At 39.8% G+C, this 17,793-nt stretch overlaps 1 protein-coding gene across 1 annotated transcript; it reads left to right on the top strand.

Annotated features, from left to right (window-relative positions):
- Positions 1 to 9,572: 9,572 nt before the first annotated feature.
- LOC127182034 (uncharacterized) lies at positions 9,573 to 14,700 on the top strand. Its single transcript, XM_051137124.1, has 8 exons — positions 9,573 to 9,602; positions 9,700 to 9,775; positions 10,071 to 10,182; positions 10,417 to 10,747; positions 13,340 to 13,402; positions 13,499 to 13,574; positions 13,863 to 13,974; positions 14,212 to 14,700. Exons 1-8 carry the CDS (start codon positions 9,582 to 9,584, stop codon positions 14,555 to 14,557), a joined length of 1,137 nt encoding a protein of 378 aa, XP_050993081.1. The 5' UTR covers positions 9,573 to 9,581; the 3' UTR covers positions 14,558 to 14,700.
- The last annotated feature ends 3,093 nt before the right edge of the window (positions 14,701 to 17,793 follow it).

Here is a 17,793-nt window from a genome sequence, read left to right on the forward strand (position 1 = left end):
ATAGACTGATCAAAATGTTGATTGTTATAATACTGGATGTCTTAACATAGATTGAGAGTCTCATGTGTATTCTGTTGGGCAGTACTGGTGATTTTCACTGGATCATATCAGTGAACTTAAGTGAACTCATGAACTTTGGGTAACTTCCAATTTATGATGTATGCCCCATGTGACCACCTCCAACCATTTGGAGATGGTGAAGTAAGGGTCATTTTTAATTGGGTTGGAGGAGTCAAGATCATCGTGACCGAGATAACCAAACTCCACCACTGAAGATGGGCCAGGTGGGCTCACCAAAACAAATAGGAGTAACCGGAATTACCAATTTTGGTAAGCATGGATGGGTATAAGTAGGGATACCCGAACAGACGGAGACTAGATGCAGCTGCTGTCATCTCGGCTTTGTTGCTTTGTTCAATAAAGTCTTATTTTGACATCTGGAACTCTGCTTTTCGAGATTTATTGACTTCATTGAGAAAATTCATCAACTTTGCTCCACAACAACATCCGTGATGTTGCCGTTCTTTTCTAAAATGTTTTATTTTTTTAAACTAATATCATGTGGTTATGTGTTTAAATTGTGCATGAATATTCCCAAACACTATGCCAGTGCAATCTTTGCATGAGGTATGTGATTGTTGTCATATTTCTATAAAAATCTAAAATACACATTTGTATTAAAGTAAAAACGGATGATAAATACGACTTTCGTATGGAATTAAATAGCAAGAACTTTGAGTGTCTTGTTCATCATATTTATTTTTATATAAAAACAACAGAGCTGAAATTATATCATGTTTATTAGCAACACAGCATGTGAGTGTGATAACGCGACATCTGCCTTTGATCTCGTAGGTTTCTGTTCTACATCGAGAGGTCAGAACTGTCCGTCTTGACTGCACTTATTTCATCCCCTCACTGCAGCCGCCTACTCTCGCCTACATTTCAGGCGAGGCGAGGCGCATCTCAAACGAGCCTAATTTCTGCTCTCGTTAGTGAAGCTCTTGCGGTGTTTGCATGCTCTATCACAGATTAAGTGAATTAAATGCAATATTGCAATGATCAACATAAACATATACTATTTAAACACTAATAAAGTGGGGTTATATATGCTTTAATCAGTGTTTTATGATAAATGTGACTCAACATAACATTGGAACTACAGTAAAAAGTGTACTTGCTGTTCTAAAAACACAGATTTGTGAGCATTATAGGTTGTTTGCTGTGACGGCCCCGTCATTGAGCCTGTGAGATGTGATTGGCGGTTCTATTTGCGGCCATTTGCAGATTGAATACACCTGCTGCTGCGCTCCGAGTGCTCCCTTAAAAAGAGCGATAGTTGAGGCAAACGGGGGTGTGGGTTTGGACTTTGGGTGATATTTGGTTGGAGTTTGGTTATTTTTGGCACTTTTTACACTGCACCATCAGTACATTACAATGTTGCATCCAGGCACCTTGCGCTACACACTGACTCTGACGTACTCAGGAATATTATTATGTTTCGTTGTTTCTTTTCTTTTTCTTTTTAGTGGATTATGCTTAAATTGAATAAAGCCTTTTCCAACTCAGCCTTATGTTTCCGTGCGTCCCTCCCTTGTTGCTTCCCTTTGAGCCACGGGTTGTAACAAATTGGGGGCTCGTCCGGGATTAACTTAGTATAAGAAAAATTCAATTTTGGTTAATTGGTTTTGGGGATGCATTTTTTTTGGTGTTTTGGGAGCTGTCTTTGGTGCTGTTTTATGGTATATCACGTGATTTTTGTATGTTCTGTTGCAGGTCTCTTTGCAGACTCCCTGTCTTATTGGGAGGGGTGTGACGGCCCCGTCTTTGAGCCTGTGAGATGTGATTGGCGGTTCTATTTGCGGCCATTTGCAGATTGAATACACCTGCTGCTGCGCTCCGAGTGCTCCATTAAAAAGAGCGATAGTTGAGGCAAACGGGGGTGTGGGTTTGGACTTTGGGTGATATTTGGTTGGAGTTTGGTTATTTTTGGCACTTTTTACACTGCACCATCAGTACATTACAATGTTGCATCCAGGCACCTTGCGCTACACACTGACTCTGACGTACTCAGGAATATTATTATGTTTCGTTGTTTCTTTTCTTTTTCTTTTTAGTGGATTATGCTTAAATTGAATAAAGCCTTTCCCAACTCAGCCTTATGTTTCCGTGCGTCCCTCCCTTGTTGCTTCCCTTTGAGCCACGGGTTGTAACATGACGTCATTGCTGTGGCGCGAAATGCAGCTGGAGGGCAGGAAGTGATATTTCTCCATAGGAATCACTAGCATAAACTCAAAAATGCCTATGTTTTGTGTTGTTTATGGATGCTCAAATCGGTCAAACCGAGAAACCACAAAATATCTTTTATCATGTATGAAAATTTGCTGTTAAAAGGGCGGAAAGGCAAGAAATTGACTGAAAAGCGCAGGAAAAAGTGGCTTGTAAACCTGCGTCTGCGGTCAGGAGGAGAGTCAGATAATGCTTGTGTGTGCAAATGGTTAAGAAAAGATCTAATAATATGTTAAGATATTAATAAAGAAATATATAAATATCTACAGGGTGAGACAGTGAGAATTCACCTAACCCTAACGCCACACGTAGACACAATGTAAGATATTATATTTGTAGCTCCGAGAGCGTCATTGATTATAACGGAACATTGTGAGATTGCAATAAATTGAAGTGAGTGACAGCTTTTTAGTGACTATATGGAAGCGCTATTTGCTCGCTTTCTATAATCAGATCGGAATTTGAATAAAAGTTTGGCTTTACGTGTTGCTAACAGGACCGATAGCCACAAAACCCTGCACATGCACCGAACTTTCAGGAGTGACTGAAAAAGCAGAACGGATGAGATGGAGAAAAGTCTGTACTGTACAAGAGAAATGTATAAACAGAAAATCACAACATATGTTTGATGTGATCCTTATGTTATGAAGAGGAGTGATTTTTCAAATAAATTGAAATAGCTGCCTCAGTTGCCTGTCATCGAGGCGGTGGAAATAAGCTACGCAACTAAACCTGATAGCAAACAAACTCTTTCGAAAGTGATTCCCACATCTATATAAAGGATGCAGGGTATATGTCACTCCTAAAACTACTGCTGTACAGGTTTTTTGGCCATTGGTCCTGTTAGCAGCATGTAAAGCGAAACTTTTTTTCAAATTCTCAATTGATTATAGCCTAGAAAGCGAGCATATAGCGCTTTCATATAGTCACTAAAAAGCTGTGACTCACTTCAATTTATCGCAATCTCACAAGGTTCAATTGTATATAATATCTTATTTGCATTGTATGTAGGTGTGGCATTTAGCATTGAGTGAATTCTCACTGACTCACCCTGTATCTATTTATATATTTCTTCATATCTTAATATTATTATATCTTTCATTAACCATTCGCACACACAAGCATTATCTGACTCTCCTCCTGACCGCAGACGCAGGTTTACAAGCCACTTTTCCCAATTTTTTTCAGTGAATTTCTTGCCTTTTCCTCCTTATGCAACAGCAGATGTTCATACACGATATTAAATAAAACTTCTCGATTTGACCGATTTCCATAAACAACTGAAGACATAGTCATTTTGAGATTCTGCTATTGATTCCTATAGAGAAAAATCACTTCCTGCCCTCCAGCTGCATTTCGCGCGTCCTCAGAATCACGTGATTGCAAACAACCTATTGGAAACACACGTGATCGTTGTCATGCGGTGAATCTGGCCAATCGTGAAACAGCCGTGTCATCGTCAGAGCTCCTGCAGCTGCTCTGAAAAAACTGCGGCGGCGGAGTCAGGCAGCTGTTTTGAATCGCTATCGCGGTACTTTGAGTCCACAAGTGGCATCAGCGCCATCTCAAGTTGGACAAAATTTCTAACAGGCATGCACTGCTTCAAGTCAGAATTTGATCGAGCTGCGTAGCGCTGCATTAAGTCGAACCATAACACACCTACTAACTTTACACAATATAACATGATTTTATTACATTTCTTTCATTTAAAGTAGCAATTTAAAGCATTTCCATATATATTTATGATGTTTGTGAGGCAAATATTCGTTGAGTTTCGGATCATTTTTGCATTGTCTCTCCGCAGCTTCTTATTGGACCATGGTGGTGTGATTTGCACTGATCCAAAGGAAACATGGGTCCATGATCTGATGCGGAGGGTGGACGGACTGTTAGGAGGGTCATCTGTGAGGAGGAAGGTGCACAGTAGTGGATCCAAGTTTAGACGATCTGAGCAGCCGCTTAATGAGGAACAACCGAGCGCTGACCCGAACCTGCTCGAACCTACTAAAAGTGTCAGAATTGTTATACCTTTCAGACCTCCGGGACGTCCCATATTTCCCAGACCTATATATGTCAGACCTCCCAGGCCAAACACATTTATCAAAACTGTAAATCTGTAACGCCACGCCAGCAGAGGGAGCCCTCTGCTGAATATTGACTGTACGCTGCTCCCTCTGCTTCACAGGTTACGTTCTGTTTGTATGGTATTTAGCAGGGCCTGGCTAACAGGCCCTTGTGAAGTATTGCCAGATTTTCTGACCTACTGAGCGTTTGTTCAATTCAAATTTCAATTCAATTCAAATTTATTTGTATAGCGCTTTTCACAATACATATCATCACAAAGCAACTTTACACCAAATTGACATTTTTACAATATATGTAGTAGTAGCTTGATGTACATATGGTAGAGATGTGTGGTAAAGATCAATTAATGACGTAATCAAACAGACAAAGAACACTATAAATTAGTAGCAGAATTTGGTAGTGCTGTATGTTGTTTCCGGGTTGGGATCATCTGAAGTCCTCTGTGGGGTTGACATCATCTCTTCTTAAGTGTTCTGGATCAACACTGGAGTTTGTGAATTCCTAGTTACCATGGGATGTCAATCCCATGGCAAAAACAGAGAACAGATAGGAACATAATTAGCGTAGCTAATATTCATCATCTCGTCTATCTTGTGTATGACCACTGCCTGCCTTGTTTCGATTACGTTCATTGGATTACCCTGTGCTTTGTTGTTTTGGATCGGACTGCCTTTCAGTATACGAACTTTGCCTGCCTCACGTTTACGATTTCACGAGTTCACCCTTACATCTAATCTGGTTGAGTAAACAGTAAGCATATTTTGGCGTGCTGTCCTGGGGGAGGGCTCCGAGCCCGGAATATGGCCCGAACCCAGAGAACATCCCAAGTATAGGATGAGGATAGATTAAGAGTGAGGAGTTGGGGTGAAGGGGGGGATGCCGAAAAACAGTCGAATGACAGAGCTAAGTCGGCTGTGTGCATATATATGACTTGTTTGGATGAGTAGCTAGACGAGTTGCACCTGGGCCAAATTAGTTGATTATCTGATCGTGCTCCTCCCGAACTTTGTTATCAAACATCATATCTGACTACTGGTTTGGACTTGTTTGCTGTGGATTCTAATAAACTACTGCGTATGGATCCTAACTCCACTTCCGCCTTGTTAAAAAACAAAACAAAATTGTATGCAAAACTGTACAGATTCCTGTATAAAGTCGATGTTTCACTCAAATCAAAAACAGTAATGAATGCCAAATAAATGGAAATGTATTGTGGTTAATTGATTTAAATATTATTATAGAATTATAAAACTTGTGTATTTGTGTTTATGGTTATTAAAGAAAGATGTCAAAAACATTACTTTGTTGAGTCTTTTTTGTGTATGTTAATGCAAAGACACTGGCATTACTACATATTGCCCTCAGACCGCTGTATTCCAGAGCAAAGTAAGTTTGTGCTGGAGCATAACCATCCACAGACAGCTACACTCTATTGTAGAGGTTGCTCACTTAAAGCTCTGGAAAGGGGGAACAGTCTACTCAGCCCAAACTTAATAAATGGGATTCAAAGGGACTGCCTCCTCAGAATCCACTCCTGGCTTAACACAGGAAGAGACATTTCCCATAACCACTCTAGGTTACTGAAACACCCTGGGAGAGAAAGCTTGCAAGCATTTCTCCACAGAGCACTTAAATATTGTTGTGAATTAGTGAAAAAGTTTATGAAGAAGAACTAAGTATGTGTGTGCTGGAAAACTGGAATATAAAATCTAATTTCCGTCACTTGTGTTTCATATACACACAACTGAATGGCCTCTGCTCTTTCTTTCCTCTGTGCACACCATCTCCTGTGAGCACGGTCAAAGATAATATGCACTCTCGTTGCTTCCACCTGGTACTCTGACATAACACCAATATATGCCAATGGTGCCACATAGTCCCCACCTCCTATAGATGACTTGTACACACAAAAACACAAGACAACCATACAAAGCAATGCTTCTTTCAAAAATAATAAACAAAAAGAATATTTTAAAGTTACCTGTGATCAAGCAGGAAAGTGTCACTCTTCATACTTTTGGCTCTGCAGCACCAGTAACAGCGAAGCACAAAACAGTGAAGGTAACTCTGCAGATCATCTGAAGAAGGGGCAGAAAATTGAAATAGAAGCACTCGAGACACCCGAAGTCTGCACCGCCGTGTTGAAGATCCCAGCTGAGCACATCCAAGCAGAGCTAAGACAAAAAGGCTTGCAGTTAGCAGATTACACAGACGTCAACACTAATGATAGAGTTGTCGATGCTGACTGGTGAAGACTACTAATGGCGTATAGTGTCAGGCCAAGTAGAAAGAATTACAGACGCACTTGTAGCCATTGAAAGCATTTGTGGATGGTCAGTGCAAGGCCCAGTCAAGATGTCCAGTGTTGCTAATGCAGCCTGCATGCAAGTACAAGTTACTGATGTAGAGGTCTAATTTCCAGGTCAGGAAGCAGACAGACTGGCTAAACCGACTGTCTGCTAGCCACCTCACGTCACCAAAATCAGGTAATTCTCAGCACATAGAGACCCTTTCACTCATCATACTATAGAGACCGTGTCTGTTCCCTGAGCTAGAAAATACAAAAAACGTCCAAACCAACTTAAGAGTAACAATCTAATTGATGTTCAAGAAATAATAAAAAAAATGTATATAATACAGAGAGGTGATAAAGCTTGGCTTATTAAATATCAGGTCCCTTTCTACAAAAGCATTCTTTGTAAATGATATGATCAATGATCATAACCTAGATGTGCCCTGTTTGACAGAAACCTGGCTAAAACCAGATGATTACATAATTCACCCCCAGGCAGGTGAATGGGCACAGAGTCCAGTCCAGAAAGACAGACCACCAGAGAGGAGAGTAGGCAGCGAAGCTGGAGGCCGGTAGTAGCAACAGTGGCCTGACAGGGACCTGAGGCGCAGCACCTCCACACTCGTGATCCCACAGGCTCTGCAGACGTCTAGCTGTGAGGAGTTCGGCCTGCAGGACTGGACCAGACAAGACAAAACTAAAGACTGACAAGAAACAGTATTTAAGTGAACAACTTGGCAGGGAATAATCAGTATCACAAACGGTAAGACAAGCTAGCAAACATAGACTAAGCACAATAAACAGCAAGGTTGAAACAATGAACTGGCAAAACAAGAGGGAAAGGGAGAACAATGTAAAGGATCGGAGAACACAAGGACCAGGTGACAACACTCAGACAAACTAGAGCAAACTAAGGGAACCCTGACATATTTTCAATGTTTCTCAGAGAACGGGCTTCAAGTATAACTTATTTGAAGTAATGGTGCTTCAAATAACATTATCCAGAGAAACAAGTGTTGATGACAAATCCCCCCTGACGTTTGTACTTGCTACTCTATACAGGCCACCAGGGCACCATACACACTTTGTTGTTGTGAATTTGCTGATTTTCTGTTGAGTTAGTGTTGGCTACAGATAAAGTCGGTAACACTTTACAATACGTGTGCACAAATATGCATTAATCCATGCTTAACTAATGCAGATATAATCATGAGTTAATCTATTACTCATGAAGAACTAAATCAGAAGTTGAAATGCATGGCTTCAGCCCATGAAAATGCATGGCTCCAACTCATTGAGGCACATGACTGACTAACTGATTCTAAATCCATAACCACAATGACATATACTTAACAATTAGTTAATAGTTCTGTGCCTCAACAAGTAAAGTCATAACATAATGATACATTTGCAAATCATTAGCTAATGAGTATTTAAAGCAGACAACTGGAAGCTGAAGTACATAGCTTTGACTGCTGTGGTAATTAACGTAAGGATTTACACTATTAGTTAATAAAATAAGTTCTTAGGGAATTAATACATTATGACACATTTAACTAATAACAATTCAATGATTACTTAATCTATGATTCATATAGAATGTTCATGAGTTGCTGATGTAGTAATCATTAATAAATGTTTTAGTTCTTCATGAATTATACATTAACTTGTGATTATCTGTGCATTCATTAAGCATGAATTAATGCATATTTGAGCGCACGTATTGTAAAGCGTTACCATTGGGGTTAGACAACACGTCACAACCTGCTCATTGTCGAAATCATACTCTAGATTTAATACTGTCATATGGAATTGATGTTAATGGCGTTGAAATTCTGCAGCAAAGTGATCTCAGATCATTATCTAGTCTCGTGTATACTCTAGATAACTAAAACTGTAAATTCAAGTCCTTATTACAAGTATGGTAGAACCATTACTTCTACCACAAAAGACTGCTTTTTAAGTAATCTTCCTGACTCATCTGAATTCCTCAGCATGTCCAATAGCTCAGAAAACTTGATGATGTAACAGAAACTATTGACTCTTTTGAACACATCTAAAGGCCAATTTTCTGTTATAATCATAGCGCCACTCATAGCGTCACATCATAGCCTGCTGGAAACAGGAAATGGCTTGTTTTACACTAAGTTGAACATGCACTGTCCAATCCACACTATACTTCACATGTTTGGCAAGGGTTCTGGCCTGAAGGCATCTAAAGGACAATATGCAGTTTTAGTCATAGCGCCACCACCTGGTAGCAGGCAGTTTGGCCCATATTGTCAGGGTTCTGTCACTTCAGTCTAGTTTTCTTGTGGTTTTGTGACAGAGCCCTGGCACTCCCATGATGTCTAGTTTTCATGTTGTCTGCGTGCCTTGTTTCTTGTTGGATGGTTTCTAGCATGGTGTTTGGATCCCGTCACTCATGTCTTGATGAGCTTTGGTTTCGCTTCGGGGTTCGGACATTCATGCTCCATGTTCTGTCGGCTGTGTGCTTTCATGTCATGTTTTGTGTGAACACGCAGCTTATGAGTTTCCTTATTAGCTTCGTGTTTGTGTCTTGTTTTGCACATGGCCAGTGATTTGTTTTGCTGGCCATGTGCTCGTGTTTTTGTTTTTGTGTGAGCACATGGCTTTTTGTCTTGTTTCCATGTGCCATGTGCATTTTAAATGTCTTACATCAGTTTTTAATATTGCATCTACATGAGGAAGAAAATTTGTAATATGATGGTTATAGCCAAAGCAATAAAATACTAAATACACAGATTGACAAATCAGTAACAACATAAACAAGAACATGTGAAGGTTTATCTCATAATGTCCCATCATTTCCTTGAGGGATGTGGCTTGGGCTCATTATAAATAAATGCAGTTCAGAAATGTGCACAGAATCCTAGTACTGGGAAGAAACTTCATGCTTTTCTTTACTAACAAGGTAAGCAGTCTAATATAATAAGGTTTATGGAAGCTGTATATGTGTTTGTAAGCATATCTGGTGAAGTGGTTCATGATTTTCTCTTATTTTACAATAGCGACACTGGGAAACCATGCGGTTTAGCATCTTCTTCATCGTCCTCCTGGGCTTCCTCTACCTCACACTGGCACAAGGTAAAAACCACACATTATACTGCTGCAGCTCTATTGCTTGTGTTTTAAATATTCGGCCTGCTTTATGCTGAAAACTGTTTTTGAAATCAAAGTGTTAAAGTTTAAGAAAACATACATGTCTTTATAGCACCATGTTTTCACAGGTGAGATTCTGATGTATATTCAGATAAAACTACGCATTAAAAGAACATTCACTAAATCATCCATCTATAACAGACTATAAAAGCAGTTGTATTGCATTTGATTTTGGGTCAGTGAATTTCCACACATTTAATGTATTTGTTGTGTCTCTTAGATGAGGACTGCTGCCTGCAATACATCAAGAAAATAAACCTGTCCATGAAGAACAGAGTGACCAGCTACAGAAAACAAGAGCTGGACGGCCGCTGCCACATCCCAGCTGTTGTGTAAGCACACATTCATCCAATATTTTTTGACCCCACAGTAAACAAATATACAGAAAACTTCAAAGAATCTACTAGGAATTTTGCATGTTTATATTTCTAACACATTTCAGTGATACACATTCACACATAAAGTGTGTGTGAGTGTGTCCATAAAATATTTGGGACCAGAGCGTCTGTCTGTAAATTCAAAAGTTTGATGCTTTGAGAATGTTTCATACAATTGTCTCTCCGCAGCTTCTTATTGGACCATGGTGGTGTGATTTGCACTGATCCAAAGGAAACATGGGTCCATGATCTGATGCGGAGGGTGGACGGACTGTCAGGAGGGTCATCGGTGAGGAGGAAGGTGCGCAGTAGTGGATCCAGGTTTAGACGATCTGAGCAGCCACTTGATGAGAACCAACCGAGCGCTGACCCGAACCTGCTCGAACCTACTAAAAGTGTCAGAATGGCTATACCTTTCAGACGTCCGGGACGTCCCAGACCTCCATGTCAAACCTCGTCCCAGACCTCAAACTTATATGTCCCATACATCATTTTCCCAGACCCTTCTGAAACCTCCCAGGCCAGACACCATTCTCAAAACTGTAAATCAAAATAAATTGTATGCAAAACTGTACAAATTCAGACCCTTCTGACCTCCCAGGCCAAAGTCAATATTTTACAAAACAAATTAAAAACAGTAATGAATGCCAAATAAATGAAAGTTTATTTCTATATGTATTGTGGTTAATTGATTTAAATATTATTAGACAATTATAAAATTTGTGTTTATGGTTATTAAAAAAAGGTGTCAAAAAGATTACTTTGTTAAGTCTTTTTTGTGTATGTTAATGTAAAGACACTGTCAGTACTACATATTCCCCTCAGACCGCTGTATTCCAGAGCAAAGTAAGTTTGTGCTGGAGCACAGCCATCCACAGACAGCTACACTCTATTGTAGAGGTTTCTCACTTAAAGCTCTGGAAAGGGGGAACAACTTAATAAATGGGATTCAGGGGGACTGCCTCCTTAGAATCCACTCCTGACTTACCACAGGAAGAGACATTCCCCACAGCCACTCTAGGTCACTGAAACACCCTGGGAGAGAAAGCTTGCAAGTATTTCTCTACAGAGCACTTAAATATTGTTGTCAATTAGTGAAAATATTTAGTAAAAGAAGAACTAAGTATGTGTGTGCTGGAAACCTGTAATATAATATCTAATTTCAGTCACTTGTGTTTCATATACACCCAACTTAATGGCCTCTGCTCTTTCTTTCCTGTGTGCACGCCATCTCCTGTGAGCACGGTCAAAGATAATATCCACTCTTGATGCTTCCATCTGGCACTCTGAAATAACACCAATATATGCCAATGGTGCCACCTAGTCCTCACCTCCTATAGATGACTTGTACACACAAAAACACAAGACAACCATACAAAACAATACTTCATTCAAAAATAATAAACAAAAAGAATATTTTAAACAACTTCAGTATAAACCATAATATGGCTCCTACAGTGTGCTTTAAAATCTATATGTGCCAAAGCATATTGCAAGATTCTGTAAGACTAAAATGTGCTGTAATGTATGTGGAAGCAGACACAGTGCTGTATGTGAGAAAAGTGAGACACATACTTCTGGCACTGATGACAACAAGGACAGTGTGGTTTGTTCCTTCGCACCACATTCAGTAAAGATACAGCCCACTAAACAGAACAACACTGTGCTGCTGCAGGCTGTAAGATTATGTGCAGAAGGGCCTGACAGATGTAAAAGCATTTGCTGCTTACTGGACAGAGGTAGCCAGAGAAGCTTTATCAGTAAGTATACAGTAAGGTTAACACCAGATTTGGTCAGCCTAATCTGAAGCCCTTTGTGGCGGTAAATTAAATCATTAAAGGGCGTGTCTGTGTCAGCCTGACAATCTTTGATGTTTCGCCATGAAAAAGGAAGATGTTATAACTCAGGCATACAATGTCCGATCATTCGCATGTCAGTTCACATGTTTGATAAGAGTCCTGTGCTGGACAAATGCCAATGACCATATTCAGTTATAGCTATAGCTGGCAACAGGAAGTGGCATGTTTTACACTCTAACAAACTCCTCATAGAGAGTTAATGACATCAACATTATATTTGGTCAGTCTACTATAAAGGCCTTTGCAATTTTAAATTGTAAAGATCTTGAGTTTTCGTTAAAGGGTGTGTCCGTGGCGGCTTGACAAAGTTCGATGTTTCGCTATGGGAACAGAAAGTGTTGTATCCCAGCCATGCAATGTCTGATCTGCACCAAACTTCACACGTTCAATAAGAATTCTGGTCTGAACACATCTAAAGGCCAATATTCTGTTATAATCATAGCGCCACTCACAGCTTCACACCATAGCCTGCTGGAAACAGGAAATGGCTTGTTTTACACTAACTTGCACAATCCAAACCACACCAGACTTCACATGCTTGGAAAGAGCTCTGGCCTGAAGACATCTAGGACAATATTCAGTTATAGTCACAGTGCCACCACCTGGTAGCAGGCAGTTTGGAACATAGAAATGACTTTGACATATTCCTTCTATATTTACCACTTTAAAAGCATATTGCCCACCGTTCCCTGTTTTCCTAAAGCCACAGCATAGCAGTCAGTCCAGGTGCGAGGGCCCTTTCAATGCTGATTGCAGCTTTAATATTGTATTTGGTTCTATATTGTTTGTGTGGATGTCCAAATCTACCTGTAACATATTAAGTGACCTTGAAAGGCACTATATATACAAAACTTCTTCTTCTATGTTGCTTTTTTATTTTTGTGTATCTTTTTTTCTTGACAGTGACCATAACTGTGTGCCATTGCTTCCTTCATTATTCAACAATAGGGTGAAAACCTGAAGAAAGTATGCAGTTTGTGTTTTCATGTAAATCTGAAATGTGCTGCCGTCGTTAATGAGCTATTTTTCTTTGCAAAAACATTTTAAATGTCTTTGCAAACATCATTATTAAATATTGCAGCTACATGAGGAAGAAAATTAGATAATTAGTCATATGATGGGTATAGCCAAAGCAATAAAATACTAAATCCACAGATTGACAAATCAGTAACAACATAAACAAGAACACTATCTCATAATGTCCCATCATTTCCTTGAGGGATGTGGCTTGGGCTCATTATAAATAAATGCAGTTCAGCAATGTGCACAGAATCCTAGTACTGGGAAGAAACTTCATGCTTTTCTTTACTAACAAGGTAAGCAGTCTAATATAATAAGGTTTATGGAAGCTGTATATGTGTTTGTAAGCATATCTGGTGAAGTGGTTCATGATTTTCTCTTATTTACAATAGCGACACTGGGAAACCATGCGGTTTAGCATCTTCTTCATCGTCCTCCTGGGCTTCCTCTACCTCACACTGGCACAAGGTAAAAACCACACGTTATACTGCTGCAGCTCTATTGCTTGTGTTTTAAATATTTGGCCTGCTTTATGCTGAAAACTGTTTTTGTAATCAAAGTGTTAAAGTTTAAGAAAACATATCTTTATAGCATCATGTCTACTTTTCATATGTGAGATTGAGATGTATATTCAGATGCATTAAAAGAACATTCACTAAATCATCCATCTATAACAGACTATAAAAGCAGTTGTATTGCATTTGATTTTGGGTCAGTGAATTTCCACACATTTAATGTATTTGTTGTGTCTCTTAGATGAGGACTGCTGCCTGCAATACATCAAGAAAATAAACCCGTCCATGAAGAACAGAGTGACCAGCTACAGAAAACAAGAGCTGGACGGACGCTGCCACAACCCAGCTGTTGTGTAAGCACACATTCATCCAATATTTTTTGACCCCACAGTAAACAAATATACAGAAAACTTCAAAGAATCTACTAGGAATTTTGCATGTCTATATTTCTCACACATTTCAGTGATACACATTCATATGTCACTCACATATGTGGAGTGAGTCCATAAAATATTTGGGACCAGAGCGTCTGTCTGTAAAATCAAAAGTTCGATGCTTTGAAAATGTTTCATACAATTGTCTCTCTGCAGCTTCTCATTGGACCATGGTGGTGTGATTTGCACTGATCCAAAGGAAACATGGGTCCATGATCTGATGCGGAGGGTGGACGGACTGTCAGGAGGGTCATCTGTGAGGAGGAAGGTGCGCAGTAGTGGATCCAGATGTAGGCGATCTGAGCAGCCGCTTGATGAGGAACAACCGAGCGCTGACCCGAACCTGCTCGTACCTACTAAAAGTATCAGAATTGCTATACCTTTCAGACGTCCCAGACCTCCGGGACGTCCTAGACCTCCGGGACAACCCAGACCTCCGGGACGTCCTAGACCTCCGGGACAACCCAGACCTCCGGGACGTCCCAGACCTCAGGGATGTTGAAGACCTCCGGGATGTCCCAGACCCTTCTGACCTCCCAGGCCAGACACCGTTATCAAAACTGTAAATCAAAACAAAATTGTATGCAAAACTGTACAGATTCCTGTGTAAAGTCAATATTTTACTCAAATTAAAAACAGTAATGAATGCCAAATAAATGAAAGTTTATTTCTATATGTATTGTCGTTAATTGATTTAAATATTATTATATAATTATAAAATTTGTGTTTATGGTTATTAAAAAAAAGATGTCACTTCACTGTCATTACTACATATCGCCCTCAGGCCGCTGAATTCCACAGCAAAGTAAGTTTGTGCTGGAGCACAGCAAACCACAGACAGCTACACTCTATTGTAGAGGTTTCTCACTGCAAAAGTGCAAAATACTGACTTGAACAGAAACATACACTCACCAACAGCAGGTTACAACATCAATACACAACAAAAGACAATGGCTACACTAGGGCTATTTATATCAAACAATGAGGGTCATGACACAAACAAACCCATGGGAACAAGGCACATGACTAGAACAACCAATGAGAACATAGATGTGTTCGACTTGAAGCCCGGCTACAGACGGCGGTCAACGAGATTAGCTGAGAGCAGTCGGGGGCAAAGTTGAAAATGGAGCCGTCAAGTCGGACACTTTCTGCTCTAGGGTGCGTTTCCTAAAAGCACGGTTAGCCAACTATGGTCGCAAGTTCCGTTGTCACCAACACAGTTCAACGATTCTGTGTTTCCTGAAACCATAGTTCGGAGGAACATTCCCAAACAGCATCACAAACGGTTGGAACTACATAGTTCCTTGTTCGTAAGACATATGGGCTCAATAAATTATGCTCTTGGGCCCAATGAGCAAGCTAACATGCAATACAATCTATATCTTTCACTCGATCTAAATATAAATGCATTTTAATCTATGTATTTTTAAGCTTCCTCTGGAAGCGCCGTTTTTGAATAGTGCGCATGTGCATAAATGCCGGGAATCCCGGAGTATGACGTAAGAGGGTGAAATGACAGGGAACAAAAAATAGTAAATTAGTCATCAGGTGACATGTTCAATATAGCTGCATTTTAGAAATCTCGAATCAGTTAAATAGCATAAGTTATTACTCGGTGACGTCATTAACCACGGCCCTACATTGTTGAACTAATGTGGTTCAAACGACGGAGATGCGACCGTGTTCGGGAAACAGTCGTAACTAGCAGTTCATTTCCACAACAATGCATCATACTATGGAGGTTAATCAGCGAGTTATGTCGATGTACGGGAAACGCACCCCTGGTTACTGAAGTTCTCGCAGTGTCTGCATGCTCTATCACAGATGACGTAAATTAAATGCAATATCTGTCAAATACACAGACGTTTCAGAAGCATTTTCATGAGCAACAGAAACACTTGTCATATACTGTTTAATACAGCTCCATCTGAACAAGAACAAAGTTCAGCATAAACATTCTATTTAAATAGTAATAAAGTGGGGTTATATATGCTTTTATCAGAGTTTTATGATAAATGGGACTCAACATAATGTTGCGACTACAGTAAAAAAAGCTTTTACTGTTCTAAAAATACAGATTTGTGAGCATTATTGGACTTGAGGATGTTAGAATAAACCCGAAACACACATGATCGTTGTCATGCGGTGAATCCGGCCAATCGTGAAACAGCCGTGCCGTCATCAGAGCTCCTGCAGCCGCTCTGAAGAAACTGCGGTGGATTGTAATCAGGTAGTCTTTGTGGTCTTTCTAAGAGACATGGAAAATTATATAAATTTGATTTCAGTATCTACTAATAAGAAAGAAGTGAAGACTGTTAGAATTTGTTCTGCACTTAAAATTTTTGTGTAGAGAATCTTATGTAAAACTATGGCCCTTTATTGCATTTTATTTTACTTTATTTTTATTTATTATTTTATTTTATTATTATTTATAGTATTTTTTTTACTGTTTTGTTCTTGTTGTTGTTGTCTTTTTTTTAAGATTCATTATTGTTGATATTTTGTATTTTGTATTGATTTGTATGTTCTTGTTTTCAGCAATAAAAAAAAAAAAATTAATCAAAAAAAAAAAAAAAAAAACTGCAGCGGCTGAGTCGGCCGGCTGTTCTCGAATTGATATCACGGTACTTTGATTCCACACGTGGCAGTCACGTGGCGCAGGCGCTGTCTCATCCTGCATTCCAACCCTGGTGAAAAAACAGCATATCCTGGTAGGTATGTTTTGATGCTGGTTTATGCTGGTCCTTAGCTAGTTTAAGCTGGTCCTTTGCTGGTTTTTGATGGTCATGTTGCTGGTCACGGACCAGCATAAACCAGCAAAGGACCAGCACAAACCAGCATCAAAACCTACCTAACCAGCATCCCAGCATCAAAACATACCTACCAGCATATGCTGGTTTTTTCACCAGGGAAGGGCTCATCCCTATGCCCTAATCCCTTCAAAGGGTTTACCTTATGGAGTGAGAGCTTCGAAGGGTTTCTTGAAGTGCCCTTCTGCGTCATCATCCAGTGAACACACAAAGGCGCCGTCATCACGGAAAGAATCAGCGCAAAGCATCATGGGGGCCCGAAGTGTCCATCAATTGTACCCTTCGAAATCCTTCATTCCGAAGGGCCCTCTGAAGTGGCCAGTTTGGAACTTTGGCACTTTGGTTTGGAACGAACCTTCAGTATGGCTGCCATGATTGTTTTCACCCCAAAGTGCCCTTCGGAGGGCGATATATCCCGCTTGGAACGCACCATCAGTCGGACAAAATCCGACCTAAAATCCGACCTATTAGCAGGATAACATGAGGGCAAGGGAATCACATGACTAGACAAAACTTCATGGCGAAACTTCAAAATAAAATACATGAAAACAAAGAACAAGAAACAAAACCCAAACTCCACGTTACAACAGCACAGTCACCATGTCAAAAGTCGCTGTAAGAAACAAACTGTTCATGAATATGAATGAGATCTACAGATATTCGTCTCATCAATCAGTAGAAAATAATGTCTCTCTCAGCTGCATGAAGCAAAATAAATCATAATATACAGTGTGTTATTGTATACTGTATCACTTTTTCTTTCATAGAATGATCATTTGCTTTGCTTCCAAAACCTTCCCATCCACAATTATGGCAAATTTTATGACTAACATTTCAGACACATTGACTGTTGGGCACGTGTTTTAATTTCTTTAGTACTTAAGGTGCTATAAATAATAATGAGACAGTCTTGTTATTGTTATAT

The sequence above is a fragment of the Labeo rohita genome, chromosome 2 (genome assembly GCF_022985175.1).
Source record: "Labeo rohita strain BAU-BD-2019 chromosome 2, IGBB_LRoh.1.0, whole genome shotgun sequence".
Classification (NCBI taxonomy): Eukaryota; Metazoa; Chordata; class Actinopteri; order Cypriniformes; family Cyprinidae; genus Labeo; species Labeo rohita.

Coding starts and splice junctions, on each gene's coding strand:
- LOC127182034 (XM_051137124.1), top strand. CDS start 9,582: ATGCTTTTCTTTACTAACAAG. Junction 10,183..10,416: donor TGCCACATCCCAGCTGTTGT/GTAAGCACACAT, acceptor GTCTCTCCGCAG/CTTCTTATTGGACCATGGTG. Junction 13,575..13,862: donor CTACCTCACACTGGCACAAG/GTAAAAACCACA, acceptor TGTGTCTCTTAG/ATGAGGACTGCTGCCTGCAA.